Raw genomic sequence first — 21981 nt, 5'->3', positions numbered from 1 at the left:
CTTCCTTTTATTAGGATTGGAACCTTCACCAATTAGAAGAACATAACTCTTCTTAGGGGAAAAATTCGATTCCGCAGTCTTTAACATGTTGTGGAGTTCAGGCAGGCTGACATCCAACTTATTCATGTGAAAATTCACAACAAACTGTGAGAACGAACTCGGAAGCGATTGCAAGACCAGGTCTTGGCTCAGCTCCCCATCCATGACAAAACCAAGTTGTCCAAGACGTTCAATCAAATTGATCATCTTAAGTACATGGTCATTCACAGATGATCCCTCAGACATCCTACAACCGAACAGCTCCTTCGATATCTCATATCGAGTTGTCCTCCCCACCACATCATACAACTCTTGTAGATGTATGAGGATAGTGTGAGCATCCATATGCTCATGTTGCTTCTGTAGCTCAATGTTCATGGAAGCTAGCATGATGCATTGAGCAACATTTGCATCATCTATCCACTTACGATACACAACATGTTCATCATTATGTGCATCACTAGCAGGTTCAGTAGGCTTAGGTGAGTCAATCACGTATTCCAGCTTCTCAATCCTGAGAACAATTCTCAAGTTTCGAAGCCAGTCAGCATAATTAGGACCAGTCAATTTGTGAGCATCTAGTATGCTCCTGAGTGATAGTGCAGAAGACATAACGTGCAAAGTAAATCTATAAATGATAAACACATAACAACACTTAGCAAATATTCGATTTCATTTCAAAACACTATATGAATCGGGTCTTTATTCATAAGTGGCTCCCACTAGTTTTCCTAATTTATTCAACCCCCTACGTGAAAAATTAAGCATTCATAATGCTAGTGAGAATAGGGATCCTACATTCCATTACACAACCCCGGCTGTAGCACGAACCGCCATGCAATGTTCAATAGGCAGACAACTCTTGTCAATTACATCTCATGTTATTCCCTAATTAAACTTTAGCCTCTTGAATAATTGAGTCTCGGCTGTAGCACGACAAACTCAATATTCTAAGTCAAGTCTAACCCAACATTCCGTACAGTTGAATCAGTCCCCAAAGGCCCACGGCTGTAGCACGTACCGACCTTTAGATTCTTATTCAATGTACACATCTCTATGTAATAGACAAGTATTTCTTATTTCGAAATCAAAGCCCTCGGCTGTAGCACGAAACGACAATGATTCAAAAATAAGAACTACTTTTCCATCATGTTGGAAGGCTATGACCGACACAAGCCCGTTGTATCATTGGCCAATTACTACTTGATATTATTTAATTTTAGAGGGATTATATTACGTTACAATCATAATCATATTATAAAGAGATTCTTCCTTTTAAATTAAATATTTCAAATCAATAATCAATAATCAGACGATTCCCAGATCGGGTGGAGCATTGTCAAGAGGCGTCACTTAATAACCCTTTCTTACAGATAGAAATCTGTTGTTGACAGAATCATCCTTTCTCTCATATCGAAAATTCATATTCAATTACGTGTTTCACAAACACAAGAATCTCATGATTGTATTCATAATATTATTCTTAAGGTTATGAAACAATTTCACCATACTAGGTTGTCTAACAAACGCCTTATGTTCATTTAAGTTCACCTAAATCTATCATCGCATGATAAACTAAGCATATATCACATATATCAACATGAATAAACATCAAGGTAGGCATGTTATATCATCTAGCACATTTGTCTAAGCATTATACATCTCTATGTATCACATGAAGCATTTAAAAGCAATTAAAAACAGTCAAAAACAGCTTTAAAACACTTCATGGAAATATAAACAGTTCAAAACTTTTATATAAACTAAAATTGATCACTCCATTAGATCCGTCTCGGAAAAACGAATCCAACGATATATTGCACGTCCAAAACGGAGTTACGAAACTCCCAGTAAATCAATTTTAAAATCAACAGACGGGCTGTAACGCCTTACAGGAACGCATTACAATCCCTGTAACGCATTCTGGTGCTGCGTTACAAGGGTGTAACGCATTCCGTGAATGCGCCACAGGTGTGTAACGCATTCCCGGAATGCGTTACACCCCTATTTTTTTTCTTTTTTTTTTTCTGCAGCAGCCGTCTTTTCCTCTCTCCTCGAAAAACGCGCCTGACAGCCGTACCTGTTCTGTGCTTTTTTTGTTTCTCCGTGCAGCAACAGAATTTTACAGCAGATATACAAACAACACATGTATATACATACATACTAACAAAATATATATATATATATATATATATGATTAATTAATTACGAATTATTAATGATACAACTTCAAAAATTCATAATAAAAAATCTATACATCATAAAATTATGAAAAAAATACCCAAACGATCTACAACACTTGTAGAACCCAGATCAACATTCAAAATTATTCTGAGAAACGATTTCTCATCAGACAAAATTAATCCATGGTATAACTTGTAAAAATCATAATTAATTCATACAAGCACATAAAATTCTGAAATTTTTACCACAGATCTATATGCATACAACCTGGCTCTGAAACCATTGTTGGATTTTTAACGCAGCGGGGTCATGGAAAAACACATTTACACATACAAAATCCAAATAAAAGCATATAAATCGTGAATAAAAATTCGAGGGATCGAATCTAACCTTTAAAAATAATTCGGAGACAACGATCAGAGATCCATAGCAGTTGCTCCTCAAATGTGAAGCACTCCACCGGTATCCACCAAGAAAACGATGTTAAGGAGGAGGAAGGAGGTGGAGAGAATTGGGTTTTCCAAACTTTTTGGGTTTTTCGGGTTCCAATGGGGTTAGAATAAAATAGGGTCTATAGTAGTGTATTTATAGGAAAAATTTTCAGCTGAAATTTTCCCATAAATATTATTATTATTATCCCATTTATTATTCTCATTAATAATTAAAACACCTTTTAATCATTAATCCTTTATCTAAACATTTTAGAAATAATTCTCTCTCTTGATTTAATTTCCAAAAATTAAATCCTTAATTAATAATATTAAGAACTTTTCTTAATTAATTTATAATCAATTAAATCTCATTTAATCAATTATTAAATTTGTTAATTAATTATTTATTTCACAAATAAATAATTATTAGCCATTATTAATTAATTCCTCCACCAATAAATCATTCTCTTTTTATGGTGTGACCCTGTAGGTTCAATATTAAGCCGGTAGTAGAAATAAATAATAATAAAACTATTTTATCATTATTTATATAAATTCTCTAATTTATTAAATATGATTAATTAATTAATCACATTTATTCTACATTCTGAGTGATGCTTCTCAACATATCGCGACTATCCGGATAATATGAATTCACTGCTTAGAATACCAAGAACCTGTCAGTGAATAGTTACCGTACAATAAACTCCTTCTACCCTACAATGTTCCGATTAAATACAAGGCATGGATCTCGTGTCAAGCCTATCTAATTCAATCACTTGCTTACCATTTACTATGCGTAGTTCTATGTAAATTAGAAACTCCTTTCTAATTTCATTCACTCTGGCCAGAGATTCCTGAACTAGCATAAGTGGATCAGCCTTGAACATTCGCTTCCTTCACTCGAAGGGGTAGATCCTTTATTGATCATACACTATCTTCGTGTACAAATTCCTATACCCAGAAGAGCCCTAATAATTGTCCCTGGAGACTAAGAACTAAACCAAAGCATAGTTCAGTGTACACAAGATGACTATGATGACCTCAAGTCTAATGATACTTGTACAACTATCACTAAGCGAACAACTACTGACACGTGAGTGAACTCCATCAGTTGTTCAGCTGGGCGAGTCATGTTCAGTGAACTTATTCTATAATAAGCACCTACATACTAGCTATAGTGTCACCACACAAATGTCCATGAGAACAGACATCCTTCATAATGAAGCAAGCATAGTATGTACTGATCTTTGCGGATTATTAATTACCAATTAGTAATCGTACGACCAGGAACTATTTAAGTTTAGAGTTATCATCTTTTTAGGTCTCACTATTATGATGTCATCATAATCCATAAAAAGCTTTACTCTAAACTATGGTATATCTTATTTAAACACTTAAATAGATAAAGCCCGTAATAAAAGCAAAACAAGTCTTTATTAATATCAATGAAATCAAAACAGATTACATAAAAGTTATTCCTAAATCCTAATACATGATTGGACTTAGGACATATTCCTTTCAATGTTTGTATAAAATGATTCACAAAATAATATATTATGCATATTTTACGTATTATTTACTAATGTCGAACATAAGTGGACTATAGGATTCGACACAAAATAAGGACTCCATAGAACTTTCTTCTATATATATATAAGTTATTTTTGTTGTTATTGGTGTTTATTTTAGTTGGTTATGATTGTAATGCGTTTGGAGTTGGAATCGTACATGTTTGTGTACCGCCAATTACAACACCCAAAGAAAATATGAAGCCATTAATGACCGATCCGCAAAAAATAACGAACAAAATTAATTATTTATGGGCATCAAATACCAACCGAATTCATAAAATAATGATCGCATTCATACGAAGAACAACTGTCTCCTTACAAACGGTCGATATAAGTTGGCCGTTATTGAGTTTAAACCAAAAAAACTACCACCTCGATAACCACCAATTCGATCGCTTTTCGTTATCGACCAAATTTTGGTCCTTATTATCCTAAAATGATTGAACTATGGGTCATTAAGTTGGTCAAAATTCACCTTTTTTATTGACATACAGGGACACCTATCACTGGACCCACTGTTATATAGCACTGACATGTTAGGATGTGGTCCACGATACATCAAATGTATCTCACACATGTCATATTGACTTGACAGTAATTATAGTGCATCAACATAAAATTTGACTAAAAATATAAATAACGGTCTGGAATAATTCAACATATTCCTGTGCAGTCATTATTTTCTAATATCGACCAGTTTTTGTAAGTAAAATGTACAAAAATGAGTAATTTGACAGTAGGGTAAATAGCACGTTAGCTACAATGTATGATTGTATGTGATGTTAAATATTGTTTTTTTGACCAAATTTAAAGCAGATTTCATTAGTAACTCGAAAAAACTCAATCGGGATAAACCTCCAACTAATCATGCAACCGGGTTAAAAATAAATAGAGCTAAATAATTAGCCATTTTGTTTCCGGATTGCATAACAAACTGAATACAAATATTCTGAAAATTAAAAATGAAGGTTATGGTTTCCCGGGAAATCCAGCATTCATCTCCCCCGAAAACAGTAGCTTCACAATTAACTCTCACATTAGTTCCATTGATAGTGCAGTGTTCAGAGGACTCAGTTGCAACAACTGAAGTTAGAGGCCTCATGTTATGAACAAATATTTTTTTGTGAGAGGTGAGCGCATGTGATTTTCACCACTGTTCCAAGCGATTCCCAACTATCTACCTGTCGAATACCAGCTATAGACCTAGCGAAAGTGTTATTGATGCGAAATATCCATATCTCCCAATACACCGTCAAATTCATTTTCAATACAACCACCATATCGCACAAAGCGAGACACATCGCATAAAGCGAGACAATCAAACACACAAATAATAACTTAAATATAACATTACAAAAAAACCCAAAATTCAAAAATCTCGGAATAATACCAAATTGTAATATGTTGTTAGACCGGATATTTTGAATCCAAAAACTGAATTTTATTATAAAATCCAAACTCTTACCTTAGTAGATCTAAAAACGAAAATGAATTTTCGAGTTTTGTGGAACAAATCTCGATTTTTTTGAAGAAAAAATAAATAAAAAGAGGAGATGGAGATGAATATGGAGATAAAATGGGTAAAAAGGGTGAAAAAGAAGATAGATACTCTCCAAATATGGAGCAATTGTTAAAATAGAGCAGTTGTTTGAATGTTACTACTAGTGCAATTATATTTTGGAATTTTTCATTAATAAAAACAACCCTTTTAAATTTGTTCAACCCAAAAAATATATTTCTACTATTTTCCTTTGACGCAGTGTCCAATTTCAAGAGCAAAATGGAAAAAGAAACAAATGTAATACTAGCATAATGCCAGGCAAGTGGTATGGAGGCGTGAAGAGTGCGTGTAGATCAACTTAATGATCACGCGTGTCAGATTATTACAAATAGAAACATCACGGCGCCTTGATGTTCATTTATTACATAACATTCAGATGTGTGTACATGTGTACCTACAACAAAAACACTTTCACAGTTTCACTTGAAAGAAGGCTTGTTTCCTAAGCTGAACCAGAGGAGGCGATTAATCAGAACCTTGAACAAATAATCCCTACCTTCGAAATGGTACATTTCAATTTTCATAGGTTACTATTTTATATATACACATACATATGTACATGCATGTCTGTATTTGTTGTAGAATTTATTAAATTGTATTGATTTCACTCTCTCTGCTTTAATCTCTCTCTCTCTAACTCTCTCTCTGACTCTCTCTCTGCTTTAATCTCTCTCTCTCTGACTCTCTCTCTCTCTGCATTAATCTCTCTCTCTCTGCTTTAATCTCTCTCTCTCTCTGACTCTCTCTCTCTCGCGCACCACAAATATGTGATGTATTTGTTTTTAATTTTGAATTTGTGGAAGCATGGATCAAATGGAGATAGTGACGATATTGATTGGAGCGATGATGAGGTTAGGACATGTAGTTCAGTTTCCTCAGTTTCAGTTCATATTCCAGTTTTTACTCCACCGACTTGCGAGGTCAATTTTTGCTCTGTTTTCCTTTTAATTTTGATGATGAATCTCTAAATTCACTTGAATTTTATTATGTTTGTTGTACAACTTTGTTTATTTGTGTGTGTGCGTGTGTGGCCTGCATATGTTAACTGTACTTAGTTACTGAATTGAGATGATTTAACTGATATTTTACATTGTTAATGTTATTGGCGTGTTTTATTTAAGTTGAAATGAAGGAATATTTGGGGAAATGATTTTAATAATATATATTTTCATTTTCCCTGTTGGTTATGTTGTTATTATCTTCTATACTGATATTATGTGTTGTATTGCCTAGATTCTTACTTGTTTTTTTCTTCTTGTGGTCCATATGTATTTTGTTTTCCTCGTTCAGTCGAGTACTTCAGGCAACAAGATAAACAACCGTTTTTTGGAAATGGGGTACCCATCGAGAGTTGTGTTGAAGGCAATGGAGGAACATGGTAAAGTTATTTTTAATATATTAAATCGATCATTTTTGAGAAATTGGTACTCAGCTCAGTTTCTTTTAAAATGGAACTCAGCTCAGTTTCTTCTAAAATGCATGTAGGTGAAGATGATGAAGAAGCCATATTGAATGCTATTCTCACGTACTTGGTGAGCTTTTTTTGTATATCTTAATCATTCATGTTTTATACATTATAAAAGTTTTCTCTGCTCTGTTTTTGTCACATGTGTGATTTTAACTTCTAGCGTTAGGTGGGATTGTATCCCAAATAATTAGTAGCTGTATTAGATACAAGTTTCCTATAATCAGTGGAGTGATTTCGATGTCGAGCACGCACATAGATAGGTCAACTGCCATCTGCATTTAGCTTGTAGGCTATAGCGATTGTCTGTTTAGCACATCTCTCAAATCAGATACTTGACAAAAATGCCAGAAGTTAGGAGCCACATTAATAGTTTGTGAAGGCTCAATAGTATTTTCAGAAAATAAATGCCGATGTAAATATTAGCAATCTTGTACGATAAAGACATTGTTATATATATATATTGAATATATAACTACTTCACAAGAACATTGTTAATTCTTAAATCACATAAGTATATGAGAATTAACAATTAAATTAGGAGAAGGGTTTGAGAAAACAAACAGAGATTGGATTTAATCTCGAGTCCAGAAAACTGTCTCCTTAAAGCAGTTTCGCCCCGCACCATCCGTGTTTAGCGATATGCTTCCCATGATAAAACGAGATACTAGTATAATCGATAGATCGAATATACTCTCAGCGAACTTGAATTGAGCCCGAGAACTATCACCGGAATATTGGAAAAATTTAAGACTAAAGAGACCGAGAATGAAAGAGATAACTCTTATTTCCTCGACTTAATAAAACTGGTGCCCTAAGACTCTATTTATAAAGAGAGGCTTGAAAGGACTTGTTTTTCTTTTCGATGTGGTACATGGTATTTATAAGAAAAACTAAGGAATAGGTTTGTGCTACTCTCGATGTGGTACAAAACCACCTTTTCATATTAAAAGGTAAAACATTGGAACATCGGTTCTCATTCACCTTTTACTCATTTTGAGCGTGTAAATATGCGTTGGAATCCCCTTGAAGAGGAGAATACATTCCAATAAATACACACCACTAACACATAATGTGTCTCACTCATATAGAGTCTCAAAATGATTCACAACTTAGTCTAAAATACTAAGTATGTCCAACAATCCCCCACAAATGAGATTGATGGTCCAGCAGCACGCACCACATAGACAGACAGACGCGGAGCTTGACTTGGCGATAGTTTCGGCGGTCAATTATAGCATACGATAGGTAGAGATTGCTCCTTGAACCTTCGCTCGAATAAGTATATCGACTTTACTGGTAGACAGTATGACGCGATGTCCTTGAACTGTTCGACCGTTTGTGTAACGATGACATACTCATCACTATATCTTTTCTGACTCATTCAGTTCTCATGATTATGTCCATTTTGGCCCTGGAACATCGTCCTGGTTCTACAAGAGTTTCTAAAGAATTGTGCCTCACAATTCTCCTTTGAAGCGGCCATACTTCTCTCTTACATAGGTGATCTTTATCTTATAGAGTAACCCGCGTTTACTCAACCGAATATTATGTATTCAAACTTGAAATTCTTGTATTCGTCAAAGATCATTAAAAGTATAAAGCTTAACCTCGTACCTTACGGGTCTCACTGTTTCATCATCATAGAAATAGGCCAGGGGTTACCCCCACAGTGATTTGGTCATCATGATTTAGTTGTCCCATTGAACCAAGTTCTTGGGATCTCCAGTCAGCAAGGTTGGGTGTCCACCATGACGCCGTTAAGCAATAGGCAAGGCTCATTCCTCTCTATGATTTGACAACTATCTCTCGGCCTAACTAGATTCCCTTGGCTTAAACAGATTCGCTCAGTTTAACCATCTAGTTAGTGGATCCAAATATTATCATTTGACTTTACATAGTCAATCATGATAATTCTCGTTGAGAATAGTTGTTTAATGGTATTATGTCCTCATCATAGATGTGAGACATAACATTTCATACACAATAATATGATCTCCCAATGTGCATATTGATTACACGATATATGCATATTGAAGACACATTTTCCTTGTTATTTAGGAATATCCTTACAAAGTGGCTATTCAGCCTTTTAACTGCATTTATTTTATGCACCAGACTCGTATTCCATCATGAATCGAGCTAAATTTAGGATTTCCATGAGACGGATGCTAAGTGTAAAATGTATTCTCGAATGAATTTTAAGGTCTTAAAGTCAAATATCCAATTTACATACTATATTCACATAGTACAATTAGATATCTTTCGTATTGCTGTCCAAGCTCACGAGCACATATCATACACCTTAAATCCCATTGCAATCACTTCCAAGTGACCAATTTCCCTTGTACTCGTGCATCTACACAGTTTACCAACTGTGTAGCCTATGTCTAATTTTGTACAATTTTAAAAAGTATAACAGACTTGCAATCCTTCTTGAGAGATCCTTGTTCATCTACGCTTGGATAAATATAAATCCATTCTAGCTATGACAACTTTAGCTTCGTTGATCTCTTCAAAATGCACATCACCAACATGTGACATGTATCATCTAAAAATTTTAAAGTCATGAAGATTGTAATCTTCAAATCAAAACGTTTCAATCTCATCAAGATTTTCAGAGATGATCCTCTTGTCATTACTTCTCGTAATGATCAGATCACTCACATGCAATCAATTATGACTTGCATATCATGTATAAATAACACATACACACTTGTTAATTCTCTGAATTTGAATCAGTTTGACATCTCATATTGACATATTTCACATTTATGAAATAACTTTACTAGTTATTACTTAAGGCTTCACTTGTTATTGATATTACCAGCTTTTAGCGTCCCAAAAACCAGCAATTTCAGTTTGCATCATTACCGAGTTTAAGCGTCCTTAAACTGGCAATCGTTATTCACATAGCAACCAATTTTTGAGCGTCCTCAAAATGGCAACCATGTCATTTATTTGAAGCCATTGCTTATCATAGCAATATCAAATTTAATATGCCATTATTTCGTGTCAATGTTATTTCACTCAACATGATCACCGAAAATTAAGATTTTCTACTCTTGCTTTATCTAGAGCAACCCTCAGGTTCACGTAAATAGATATTTCTCCAAATATCTATTTAGAAAAACCATCTCAATGTTCATTGATGCACTTTTAAATTTCACAATACGATAATTTTAGTATCATGTTAATGAACCTTATTCTCAAAACTGGAGAATATTTCATTAATTATATAAGGTCATCACTTTTGACTGTAATATTTTATTATCAGTCTCACCTTATACTTCCTTCAGACCCACATATATTTTCCCAATTTGAAAATTCATTTGGGTCCTAATGCTTCTATCTCGTAAGAAGATCTATATATATTTTTTTAAACAAGATTCTATCAAACAGAGCCACTCTCTCTATTTCTTAACATCCTTTCCCCCACAAAGGACATAGAGAGAACATACACAATCCATTTTCTAGTACACGTGCTAGAAAATCTTGATTTATTGACTCTCGGTAATAGTCAAATTTTCTCTTGATATATTCACTTATCAAGGAATTATACGAGAAGCGCATTGCTTCTATTAAATTTACGAGTTCACCTTCAAGCAAATTATCAAGACATTCGGGACTAGCAATTATCCAAGTCTTTTGCTCTCTACAGGTTCATCCTCACATTCATCCAATAACTCGTAAGTTCATTTAGATGACTTTTAATTACAGATCTACTAGGATCTACTAGCTTATCGCATAAGCATTCCTAAACTCTGTAATAGTATTCTTACGAATCTAAAAATAAAATTAGATTCATATATCGGATATTATTAGACTCAACCATTGTCTATGTATCCATCCAAAATATCTCAATTGATTTTGGATCTCATGCTACCAACAGAGGTATTTGTATCAAGTTTCGAGATACCCCCACATTTCAATTATTTTCAAGAATGTTTCATTATATTCCACTATTCATAGAAAATTTAATAATTTTCTGTTTTAGATACGCCATAGTTTTAATATTTTACAGAATGTCAGAAAACATTCCAAAACTAATAGGAAATTTAATTATTTCCTTCTGTGGTATCATGTTTAAGGAACGATTAGCCCTTCGTAACTAATATCCTCAAATTCAGTGATAGTCTGAGCTGATCACAATCGTTTTGCATCTCTCTCAAAGCGCAACTCAAGCCTGCATCTACTCCATTTATATAATGCGAGTAAGGTGCAACGACCTCATGAATATTCACGTTGCAAACAGAATTTGCCCGGTGATTATTCATCATCAAATTTATTCACTACCATCTTAATTATCTGTATTAAGTTAGATTTACCCTTGTGTTTATAGAGCACACATCTCTCTATTTAGCTTCAATATTGACTCGACTACGAGTACGAGTGACAAATGTTTTACTATCAAACTAGATAGTAAATACGTATCGTGTCACTACCTCTCATCTGAGCAGGTTTTACGTCATTCATTAAAACCTATAAGATTTTAATATCATGTTTAAAGAACTTCCCGTGGTTCTTATCATTAAAAATTCAATTACCGAATTTCTCAAAAATATTTACATGGTTCACACGAACCTACATTTCTGGCTCACCTACTGGTACAACCAGACAAGGCCCAAGGAAGAACATAAATCTTCAATAAACCCACATTCAGTGATCCTTGATCAACTGATGCGTTAGGGTTAACAACTTTTTGGATTCTCTCCGAAGTTCAGCATAAATACTGATATCAATATTCGCCGTATTAAGTATCACATGGATCACTATAATAGGCTCGTGTGTCACTGTCGCAGCAGACCGACACCAACACGTGAAATTACTATTTAACTGGAGGAAAAATCTAACCAGAAAAATATAATTTATGTGCCGACCCATAACCTGTACTCCAGACCCATTAGGTTTTTTAATGTGGAGAATCCTGAGCAATTGTAAATCTGGTTTACTTCATCTGCACAACTCGTCACATTATTTAACAACAAACATATTACTGCATTATATCCAGTGCAGCATAAGTGAAAATACTAGAACAAATTTTTCCAGTCAAAATAATGTTAACTAACGAGACACGTTACATAATAAAACAACTTATGCCTCCTTTAATAGCTTTCCAAAGCCTCCATATAGACTAAAAGCATTTTGTTAACAAATAAATCTATTAAAATAAGATGTTTAGAACTACATAGTTTGCATCACGTTTATTGTCACCAACCTATGCTTGTAATCTATTTTCTCCAATTAAATAGATACGTGGTAAGGCCTCTATTTATCCAGTATTACAAGTTTGTGATATAACTCCATTATTAAATATTAAACAATAATAATTGATGTCTTATCACCACTCAACAATGATTAAAAAATTAATCACCAAATAATCAAGTTCCATCATGAAGTGTCACATTTATGTAGCCATATCATTTAATTGCATAGCAATATCATGTTATGAACTTGCAAACACGCATGTAAACTATAGCATATACGATTCTTGTATCAGTATACTAATAATTCCGAAATCAATTCAGAATTAAGAAACTCTAGCTTATATATATTATCAATCACCATGTTAATTAAACAAAACATAATAAGTTATCCATTACTAGCGAAAACATGGACGAATTATAAATTTGGGTTTACTCTACCAATTTATAATGATCAACCCGAGTGAGATGTCACCAAATATGTCCACTTGAATATAAGTTGATCATAATTCAATAACCATTAAAGCATCAATAGCCTTATAAGAAACCAATTATCCAACAACTTTGTGCTTACTTTTGCCTCGTACCTGTTATGCTTAAACAAAGCACCACTTAAAATCAAATTTATATTAATTTCAAGCACATGGCAACAAGTGATCAAAGAAATTAACGCACTAAATTTAATTTAATTAATGAGGCAAGTAATGGTCACTCATATACCCATAAATAAATCCAATTTAAATAATCAAATTGACTTTTGCGTGTACTCACAAGAAAGTATGAAAATTAAAGAAAACTGCTTTAAGATTGTTAGCAATCTTGTACGATAAAAACATTGTTATATATATATATTGAATATATAACTACTTCACAAGAACATTGTTAATTCTTAAATCACATAAGCATATGAGAATTAACAATTAAATTAGGAGAAGAGTTTGAGAAAACAAACAGAGATTGGATTTAATCTCGAGTCCAGAAAACTGTCTCCTTAAAGCAGTTTCGCCCCGCACCATCCGTGTTTAGCGACCTGCTTCCCAGGATAAAACGAGATACTAGTATAATCGATAGATCGAATATAATCTCAGCGAACTTGAATTGAGCCCGAGAACTATCACTGGAATATTAGAAAAATTTAAGACTAAAGAGACCGAGAATGAAAGAGATGACTCTTATTTCCTCGACTTAATAAAACCGGTGCCCTAAGACTCTATTTATAAAGAGAGGCTTGAAAGGACTTGTTTTTCTTTTCGATGTGGTACATGGTATTTATAAGAAAAACTAAGGAATAGGTTTGTGCTACTCTCGATGTGTTACAAAACCACTTTTCATATTAAAAGGTAAAACATTGGAACATCAGTTCTCATTCACCTTTTACTCATTTTGAGCGTGTAAATATGCGTTGGAATCCCCTCAAAGAGGAGAATACGTTCCAATATATACACACCACTAACACATAATGTGTCTCACTCATATAGAGTCTCAAAATGATTCACAACTTAGTCTAAAATACTAAGTTTGTCCAACATGATGAAGTCTAAAATGATTCACTCATATGAATGCATAAAATTTCATGCATTATACGTTCATCTTTAGAGAGAATGTTTGCACAATATATTATCTAGTTTGGACTTAATCAGCATGTATATAAATCAGGATTTGATTTGTATTACCTTTTTTTACTAATTTTATGCTTGAATTGTATGCAGTAATTGTTCTCAGACCCTTGAGAATCTTCCTAAAGAGGAAAATCATGTATCTAATGATCCACATATCTCTGACTCTGCAAGCACTTACAAGGAAGACCTCTCGGATGTGGGCAATGCCCTGGAATCTGAGGTTTTCTTAACTCTTGTTTCCAGTTTATAATAACTGGTAAATTTTATTGCCAGTAAGTTTCACTGAAGGTAATTCTAGGAGCATGCAGGAAGATAATGTGTAGTCAATTAGTCATATAGATTTATGTTTTTCTAAAGTTCTAGGAAACCAGTACATCCGAACCATGATGAAGTCTTTAGTTTAGTCTGTAGGTCAGTCATCAATCAATTCAATTTGTCATACAAATTATATATTATGTCAGAAAACTGGATTGCAGCAAGATATACAGTTGTAGTTCATATAAAAGAATTTCTAAGCCGCGTTTCATAGTTGATGAACTTTATATGTGTTCACATTCTTCAGGGACAAAATAAATATTTTGAAACTATGAACCTTTTGGAGGATATGGGCTTTCAATATGACGAAGCTTTCACAGCTATTAATAGATGTGGTTAGTTTCTTGTGCTAGATATTATTCACTTGCTTGATAGCTCTGTTTACTTTCAGATTCATACTTCATCTCTTGAACCTTTTAAGGTTTGGAAACCCCAATTGAAGAATTGGTGGAGTTTATTGATGCTGCTAAGATGGGTAAGGAAGATGATCTTCAAGGTGAATTTTTGTCAAGTGGAACAGTATAATGCAATTTACAGGTATAGTGCTTCTATGAACTATATGAGCTTTCTGATGTGGTGTTGTTCTACGCAGACTTGCAAGTAGGGTTAAATGATGCTGGTCAGTCAAGAAATGGAAAGAAACAAAAACTTTCCAGAGAAGAAAGGTGGACAGATACTGGAAAACACATGCGGCTAATGATAGGATTTGGAGTTCCGAATGTTGGGATTGAAGAGATAATACACACACGATGGTGAAGAGATAATACACACACGCACACACTTGTATGTATATTAAACTACTCTGCTTCTTATTCAGTCTTGCATACAAAAGATAATAAATACTACCTACATCAGGTATGGCTACAAAATAGGAAACGCTAAGATAGTAACCAAAAACAAACTCCTAATTCTATTCCATCACTTATCGACTCCTACAACTACGTTACCAGACTCAGACTAAATCAACTCCTACTATAATTAAACAATAAACCATATTTAGATTAATTAAAATCCAACACATTCCCCCCTAATCTAAATATGTTTTTTCCTTCAACTACTTCGTACTTGTGTTTTCTGAAGCCAGATCCACGACTCCCACCAGCTTTCTCAGACCTTCGAATTTAATTTTTCCTAGAGCTTTAGTTAATATGTCTGCACGTTGCTTGTCTGTGCTCACGAACTCGACTTCCAGTTCCCCACGCTCTATACATTCACGAATGAAATGAAAACGTACGTCTATATGTTTACTCCTCCCGTGTAATACCGGATTTTTCATCAGTTCAATCGCAGATTTGTTGTCTACATGAAGTATTACAGGCCTGGTACTTTGTCCCGTTATCTCTTGCAGTAAACCACGAAGCCATATGCTTTGGCAAGCTGCGTATGTAGCTGCCATGTACTCTGCCTCGCATGAGGACAGAGCAATCACCCGTTGTTTTTGTGAAGCCCAGGATATCAGACCTCCATTGAGATAAAAACACATCCCCCCTGTACTCCTTCTATCTGTCACGTCTCCGGCCAAGTCGCTATCTGAGTAACCGCAGAGGTCTTGAGTGCTTTCATCCCCTGCACTTGCATAACTCAACCCATAATTAACCGTGCCCTTTACGTACCTTAGAACATGTTTTATCGCCTGCTGATGCTTCACGGTTGGTCATTCCATAAAACGACTGATTACACCAACAGCATACGAGATATCTGGTCTCGTGTGTGTTAGGTACCTGAGACTTCCGACAATACTTCTGTAATTATTTGCATTTACCTCCTGTCCCTCTTTGTCCTTGTCCAGCTGAAGCATACATTCCATGGGAACCTTCGTAGCGTTACAATACATCATCCCTGCCTTTTCCAATATTTTCTTTGCATATGAAGTCTGTTTCACTGTAGTGAAGCCCAAACCCTGATTTACCTCGATTCCAAGATAATAAGACAGCAAACCAAGATCACTCATCTCAAACTTCTGATTCATTTGTAGTTTAAATTTTTCAGTCTCCGATTTGTTCGAGCCAGCCACAAGAAGATCGTCCACGTAAAACCCCAATTATTAAAGTTTCACCATTGCTGCACCTCGTATAAACAGCCTGCTCGTGTAAACATTTCTTAAATCCCAACTCCTTTAAACACTCATCTAGTCGTGTGTTCCAGGCTCTAGGGGCTTGACGTAGACCATACAGCGCTTTGAAAAGTCTATATACCTTGTGTTCTTCTCCTTTCTTCTCGAACCCTTCGGGCTGTGAAACATAAACTTCTTCAAGAAGGATCCCATTTAGAAAAGCTGACTTCACATCAAGATGGTGCACCTGCCATCCTTTCTTAGCTGAGAGAGCCAATAGCAGTCGTATTGTTTCCATGCGAGCCACCGGAGCAAAAACTTCCTCGTAATCGATTCCTTTAGTCTGAACATACCCCTTGGCGACTAGACGTGCTTTGTGTTTGACCATGTTCCCCTCAGAATCCTTTTTAAGCTTGTATACCCACTTTAAACCAATGGGCTTGTGACCAGGAGGGAGCTCGGTGAGGACCCATGTTTTGTTTTTCTCGATGGTTTCGATTTCAGCAATCATTGTTTTCTTCCATTCATCTTCCATCGCTGCTTCTTTATATGATTCTGGTCCCTCGATCTTCAGCAGCATGGGTTCAAATTATGGATGGTCAATCCTCTCGGTTTCTTCATACAACTCCATCAGATTTCTGTACCGCATTGGTTGTTCACTGTTCTCAGAGGATGTCGTGTTCCTGATACTGCTGCTATTTGGAGTTGTTGTGGTCGTACTATATATAGATTCTGCGGATTGTGATGTATGTGGAGGCGTGGTTTGCTCATGCTCATGTACCATTCCTGTGTGCTCATTGTCATTGACCACCACCACACTTACGGGAAACGTCACTTCGCTTTCTCTGTTTTCATCCCACTGCCAGAGTTCATTTTCTTGTACAACCACATCTCTGCTAACATGGACTGCTCCGGTGTTTGGATCAAACAGTCTGTTCCCCTTCGTTACCGGCTCTTTCCCGAGGTAAATCACTGCTTTGCTACGATCATCTAGTTTAGTCACCTTCACAGTTGGTATTTTCATGAAGGCAACTCGGCCAAACACCTTGACATGAGACAGATCGGGCCTTTTCCCACACCAAGCTTCATATGGAGTCCTGCCGTTCAAACTTCGAGTTGGTAATCTATTGAGGATGTAGACAGAGTGTCGAACTGCCTCTCCCCACAAAAAAGATGGGAGCTTTGATTCCTTTAGAAAACTTCTTGTCATTGCAACGACGGTACGATTATGACGTTCAACCACCCCATTTTGTTGTGGGGTGTAAGGTGTCGTGTAATGCCTCAAAATCCCAGCGTTTTCACAATATGACGTGAATTCCCTTGAACAAAACTCACCACCCCTGTCAGTTCTCAAAATCTTGATCCTCTTCTCGGTTCCAGTTTCAACCAAGACCTTGAATTTTTTGAACATCTCGAAAGCCGCGCTCTTTTCCTTTAGCATATATACCCACATTTTACGACTAAAATCATCAACAAATTAAATAAAATATCGATTACCTCCGGGAGTTGCGGGATGAATCGGTCCACATATGTCGGCATGTACTATCTCCAAGGCTTGTTTCGCAATAGAATTTGCTTGATGAGGGAAGGGTTTCCTTGCTTGCTTAGACAACAGACACCCCTTACACCGTTTCAATGGTTGCATAAACTTTGGAATCCCATATACCATTTCCTCTCGTGACATGAGTTCCATTGCTTGAAAGTTGACGTGTCCCAGCCTTGCATGCCAAAGCCATGTATCTTCTTCAACCTTGGCAAGTAAACAGTTTGAGTTACTATCCTCGAGACTAATTTTATATAATCGATTTTCGGACCGCTTCACCTTCATTAGCAGACGTCCACCTTCCTCGTAGACCCACAGATAAGCACCATCGATCACTACTTTATTTCCTGCTTCAGAAAGTTGTCCCAAGCTTATGATATTGTTGCATAAAGTAGGAATAAAATATACCTCCTTAAGAACCCTCTCTTCGCCATTTTTGCACTTGAATGACACACACCCCTTTCCCTTTATTTTCACAATAGATCCGTCTCCAAACTTCACATGCCCGGTCACACTTTCATCGAGTTCTTTAAATTTTCCCCGTTGGCCAGTCATGTGATTGCTGGCGCCATTATCCAGGTACCAGACCTGCGATTCCCTCTGATGTCCAGTGTCTGCTTGTAGTTTGGGAACCATAGCTTTCTCGTTTAACAACAATAATTCACTACCAGTCATGTGTTCAATTTTTCCCACTTCGGCGATTAACAGGGCTGGTTCATCTCCCTGTATTACTGATAAATTTACCTCCTTTGTCGTATCTCTCTCTCTCCGCGGTTTTCGGCATTCAGCGGCGTAGTGGCCATAGGCCTGACAGTTAAAACACCGCACACGGCTTCTGTCTCGTCCTCCACGGGATTCTTCCCTTCTTCGAGAGTCACTACCAGTCCTCCGCTTTATCCACTCCTCGCGACTGAGCAACAGTTGTCCATCATTGTTGCTCTCCTGCTTTCGCCATTCATCTTCAGTTAACAGTAGTTGCCCTTGGGTTTGTTCTACAGTTCCACGAACTCTCTCTTCATGAGCTTTTAACGACCCAATTACTTCTTTTACAGACATTTGTTCAAGATTTCCAAACTGCTCAATCGCGGACGCAATCTGTAGAAATTTAACAGGGACAGCCCTTAACAACTTCTTAACCACATAGGCTTCTTCCATTTTCTCCCCTAGTGCCCTGATATTAGTCACCAACCCGTTAAGTTTTAGATAAAACTCATCAATCTGGTCGGTCTCCTTCATAACCAAACCTTCAAATTCCCCTTTCAGGGTTTATGCCCGCGCCATCTTTACTTTTTCCGCCCCAAGGCACATCGTTTTGACAGCGTTCCAAGTTTCCTTGGACGTTTGTTTGTCTATAAGGGACAACAATAGGTCTTCCGGAATTCCTTGATAAATAATGGCGAGAGCTCGTTTGTCAGTTTTGTCCTCCACCACTCCAGCAGCATCCTTTGGTTCTATGGCTTCCCACACTCCATGGGCCTGCATAAACACCTTCATTTTCAAGGCCCATGCTGTGTAGTTAGTCTTGGTTAACATCGGATAGCTGAGCCCAAAGGAGCTCTCTTTACCTTTGCTGGGTTCCATCTGGCAGCGATCACAGTATGGTTTAGTTAGGCTCTGATACCAGGTGAAGAGATAATACACACACGATGGTGAAGAGATAATACACACACGCACACACTTGTATGTATATTAAACTACTCTGCTTCTTATTCAGTCTTGCATACAAAAGATAATAAATACTACCTACATCAGGTATGGCTACAAAATAGGAAACGCTAAGATAGTAACCAAAAACAAACTCCTAATTCTATTCCATCACTTATCGACTCCTACAACTACGTTACCAGACTCAGACTAAATCAACTCCTACTATAATTAAACAATAAACCATATTTAGATTAATTAAAATCCAACAGGGATCAAAACAATTCATAGAGAAATCCCAGACGCAGGGAAGGGGCCTCCATATTTCTATTATGAGAATGTGGCATATACACCGAAAGGTGTGTGGGAGAACATGAGCAGATTCCTCTATGAGATTGAGCCAGAATTCGTGGACTCAATGCATTTTTCGGCAGCTGCAAGAAAAATAGGTTACATTCATAACCTTCCAATTGACGAAAGGTTCCCAATTCTTCCCATCCCGCCATCCACCATACAAGAGGCCCTTCCAATAACAAATAAATGGTGGCCGAAATGGGATCTAAGAACCAAGTTAAATTGCATTCTTATTCGTCATGGGAGTGCAGAAGATACCAAAAAGATAAAGGAAGAACTTGATAAATCGGGACCTGATCCTCCTGAACATGTCAGGAAAAATGTGCTTGAACAATGCAGAAAGTATAACTTTGTGTGGGTCGGAAAGAATAAGGTTGCTCCACTTGACCTTGACGAGATAGAGGTAATAATGGAATTTTCAAAGTGTCACACAAGAGGTGGCGGAATCAGCACTACTGCTCGGTACCAATGCCTTGGCAATTCATTTCAGGTATGCACTGTTAAATTAGAAATCATTATTTCATGTTTTCCTGTCAAGAATTTGTGCTGAATCCCCGGTGAATGAATTAAATAGGTCGACACTGTTGCCTACCATCTTTCTGTCTTGAAGAAATTGTTCCCCAGTGGCATCAATGTACTTTCCTTGTTCTCTGGCATTGGTGGAGCTGAAGTTGCTCTACATAGGCTCGGTATCCCATTGAAGTTTGTTGTCTCTGTTGAAAGCTCAGAGACTTGTCGAAACATTTTGCAGAGCTGGTGGGAACAAAGTAACCAGCAGGGCACGCTTATTAACATTTTTGATGTAAGAGATGTGACACTTGGTAAGTTGAAGGAGTTAATGGACATGTCTCATGGCTTTGATCTTGTCATTGGTGGAAGCCCATGCAACAATCTTGCTGGAAGAAATCGTTATACCAGAGATGGGATATATGGTGATCAATCTTCACTGTTTTTTGATTATTTTCGAATTCTTGATCTTGTGAAGAAAATAACTGTGTATAGAGGTTATGGTTGAATTAGCATGGGACTAAGGTAATATATGCTGTAATTTAGTTAACTAATACAGGAGATCAACAGATTTTGTGGTTGAGTTTTTCTTTTTGCCAAGTAAAACTGATGGATGATCTTGTCTTTTTTGCGGAGTAATCCTGATTGTTGAGCTTTTAGCTAGCTCTTCGAGATCACTCTGTTAAATTTCCTTATCCTGATTAAATTTCATACAAAGTTGACTGGTGGCTGTAATATGTTTTGGTGCTTTTTAATATGCTGCAGACTGCAGTACAATTACAATATATATTATTGCAGTATGGGATTGTCTTCAATCTGACTATCCATGGTTAATTTTAATTTTGATGTGCCATAATTGGGATGTAAATAACTTTATATCAACATGATATATATTAGCCTTAATTGTGATGTAAACAACTTTATATCAAAATAGTTTCCCTCCATCATTTTCATTTCTTTACGGTTTCCTTTTTGGATGTCTTATTCATTTCTTTACATTTCAAAATTTACCATCAATGGGTCCCACTATTTCCCCACTTTTCCTTGTTTTTCACACTTTTTTTATCTTCACTATCTCCCTTTTATACATTAAAAGTTAATGGGTTTCACCACTTCACCCACTTTTCTTTCTCTTTTTCATTATTTTATACATATTTCCTAATCTCCGTGTCCAATCCTTTTGATAACAAATCAAAACACGGAGTGAGTATGTATTATTGATGATAGTACATACAGCTCCTAGGAGAATTACTCCTAGGCCTTCAACTCTATACAGCTCCTGGGGGGACTACTCCTAGGCCTTCAACTCTATACAGCTCCTGGGAGGACTAGGTCTTCAACTCTATACAGCTCTTGGGAGGACCACTCCTAGGCCTTCAACTCTACGCAGCTCCTAAGAAAATTACTCCTATGCCTTCAACTCTATACAGCTCCTGGGAGGACTACTTCTAGGCCTTCAACTCTATACACCTCCTAGAAGGGCTACTC

At 36.2% G+C, this 21981-nt stretch overlaps 2 protein-coding genes across 2 annotated transcripts; both read left to right on the top strand.

Moving 5' to 3' along the window:
• The first annotated feature begins 6609 nt into the window (after positions 1–6609).
• LOC141668608 (DNA (cytosine-5)-methyltransferase DRM1-like) lies at positions 6610–15148 on the top strand. Its single transcript, XM_074475560.1, has 6 exons — positions 6610–6709; positions 7080–7167; positions 7275–7321; positions 14640–14727; positions 14814–14888; positions 14985–15148. The coding sequence occupies exons 2-6, from the start codon at positions 7122–7124 to the stop codon at positions 15146–15148; spliced, it is 420 nt and encodes a 139-aa protein (XP_074331661.1). The 5' UTR covers positions 6610–6709; positions 7080–7121.
• A 4233-nt stretch (positions 15149–19381) lies between these two features.
• LOC141668575 (DNA (cytosine-5)-methyltransferase DRM2-like) lies at positions 19382–21023 on the top strand. Its single transcript, XM_074475508.1, has 3 exons — positions 19382–19436; positions 19905–20476; positions 20561–21023. The coding sequence occupies exons 1-3, from the start codon at positions 19382–19384 to the stop codon at positions 20999–21001; spliced, it is 1068 nt and encodes a 355-aa protein (XP_074331609.1). The 3' UTR covers positions 21002–21023.
• Positions 21024–21981: the final 958 nt, after the last annotated feature.

This window comes from Apium graveolens, chromosome 6, assembly GCF_009905375.1.
Source record: "Apium graveolens cultivar Ventura chromosome 6, ASM990537v1, whole genome shotgun sequence".
Classification (NCBI taxonomy): Eukaryota; Viridiplantae; Streptophyta; class Magnoliopsida; order Apiales; family Apiaceae; genus Apium; species Apium graveolens.
This window is presented reverse-complemented; position numbering and strand designations above follow the sequence as displayed.

Coding starts and splice junctions, on each gene's coding strand:
- LOC141668608 (XM_074475560.1), top strand. CDS start 7,122: ATGGGGTACCCATCGAGAGTTGTGTTGAAGGCAATGGAGGAACATG. Junction 7,168..7,274: donor GAAGGCAATGGAGGAACATG/GTAAAGTTATTT, acceptor AAATGCATGTAG/GTGAAGATGATGAAGAAGCC. Junction 14,889..14,984: donor TAAGGAAGATGATCTTCAAG/GTGAATTTTTGT, acceptor TGTTCTACGCAG/ACTTGCAAGTAGGGTTAAAT.
- LOC141668575 (XM_074475508.1), top strand. CDS start 19,382: ATGGCGAGAGCTCGTTTGTCAGTTTTGTCCTCCACCACTCCAGCAGCA. Junction 19,437..19,904: donor CACTCCAGCAGCATCCTTTG/GTTCTATGGCTT, acceptor AAAATCCAACAG/GGATCAAAACAATTCATAGA. Junction 20,477..20,560: donor GCCTTGGCAATTCATTTCAG/GTATGCACTGTT, acceptor TGAATTAAATAG/GTCGACACTGTTGCCTACCA.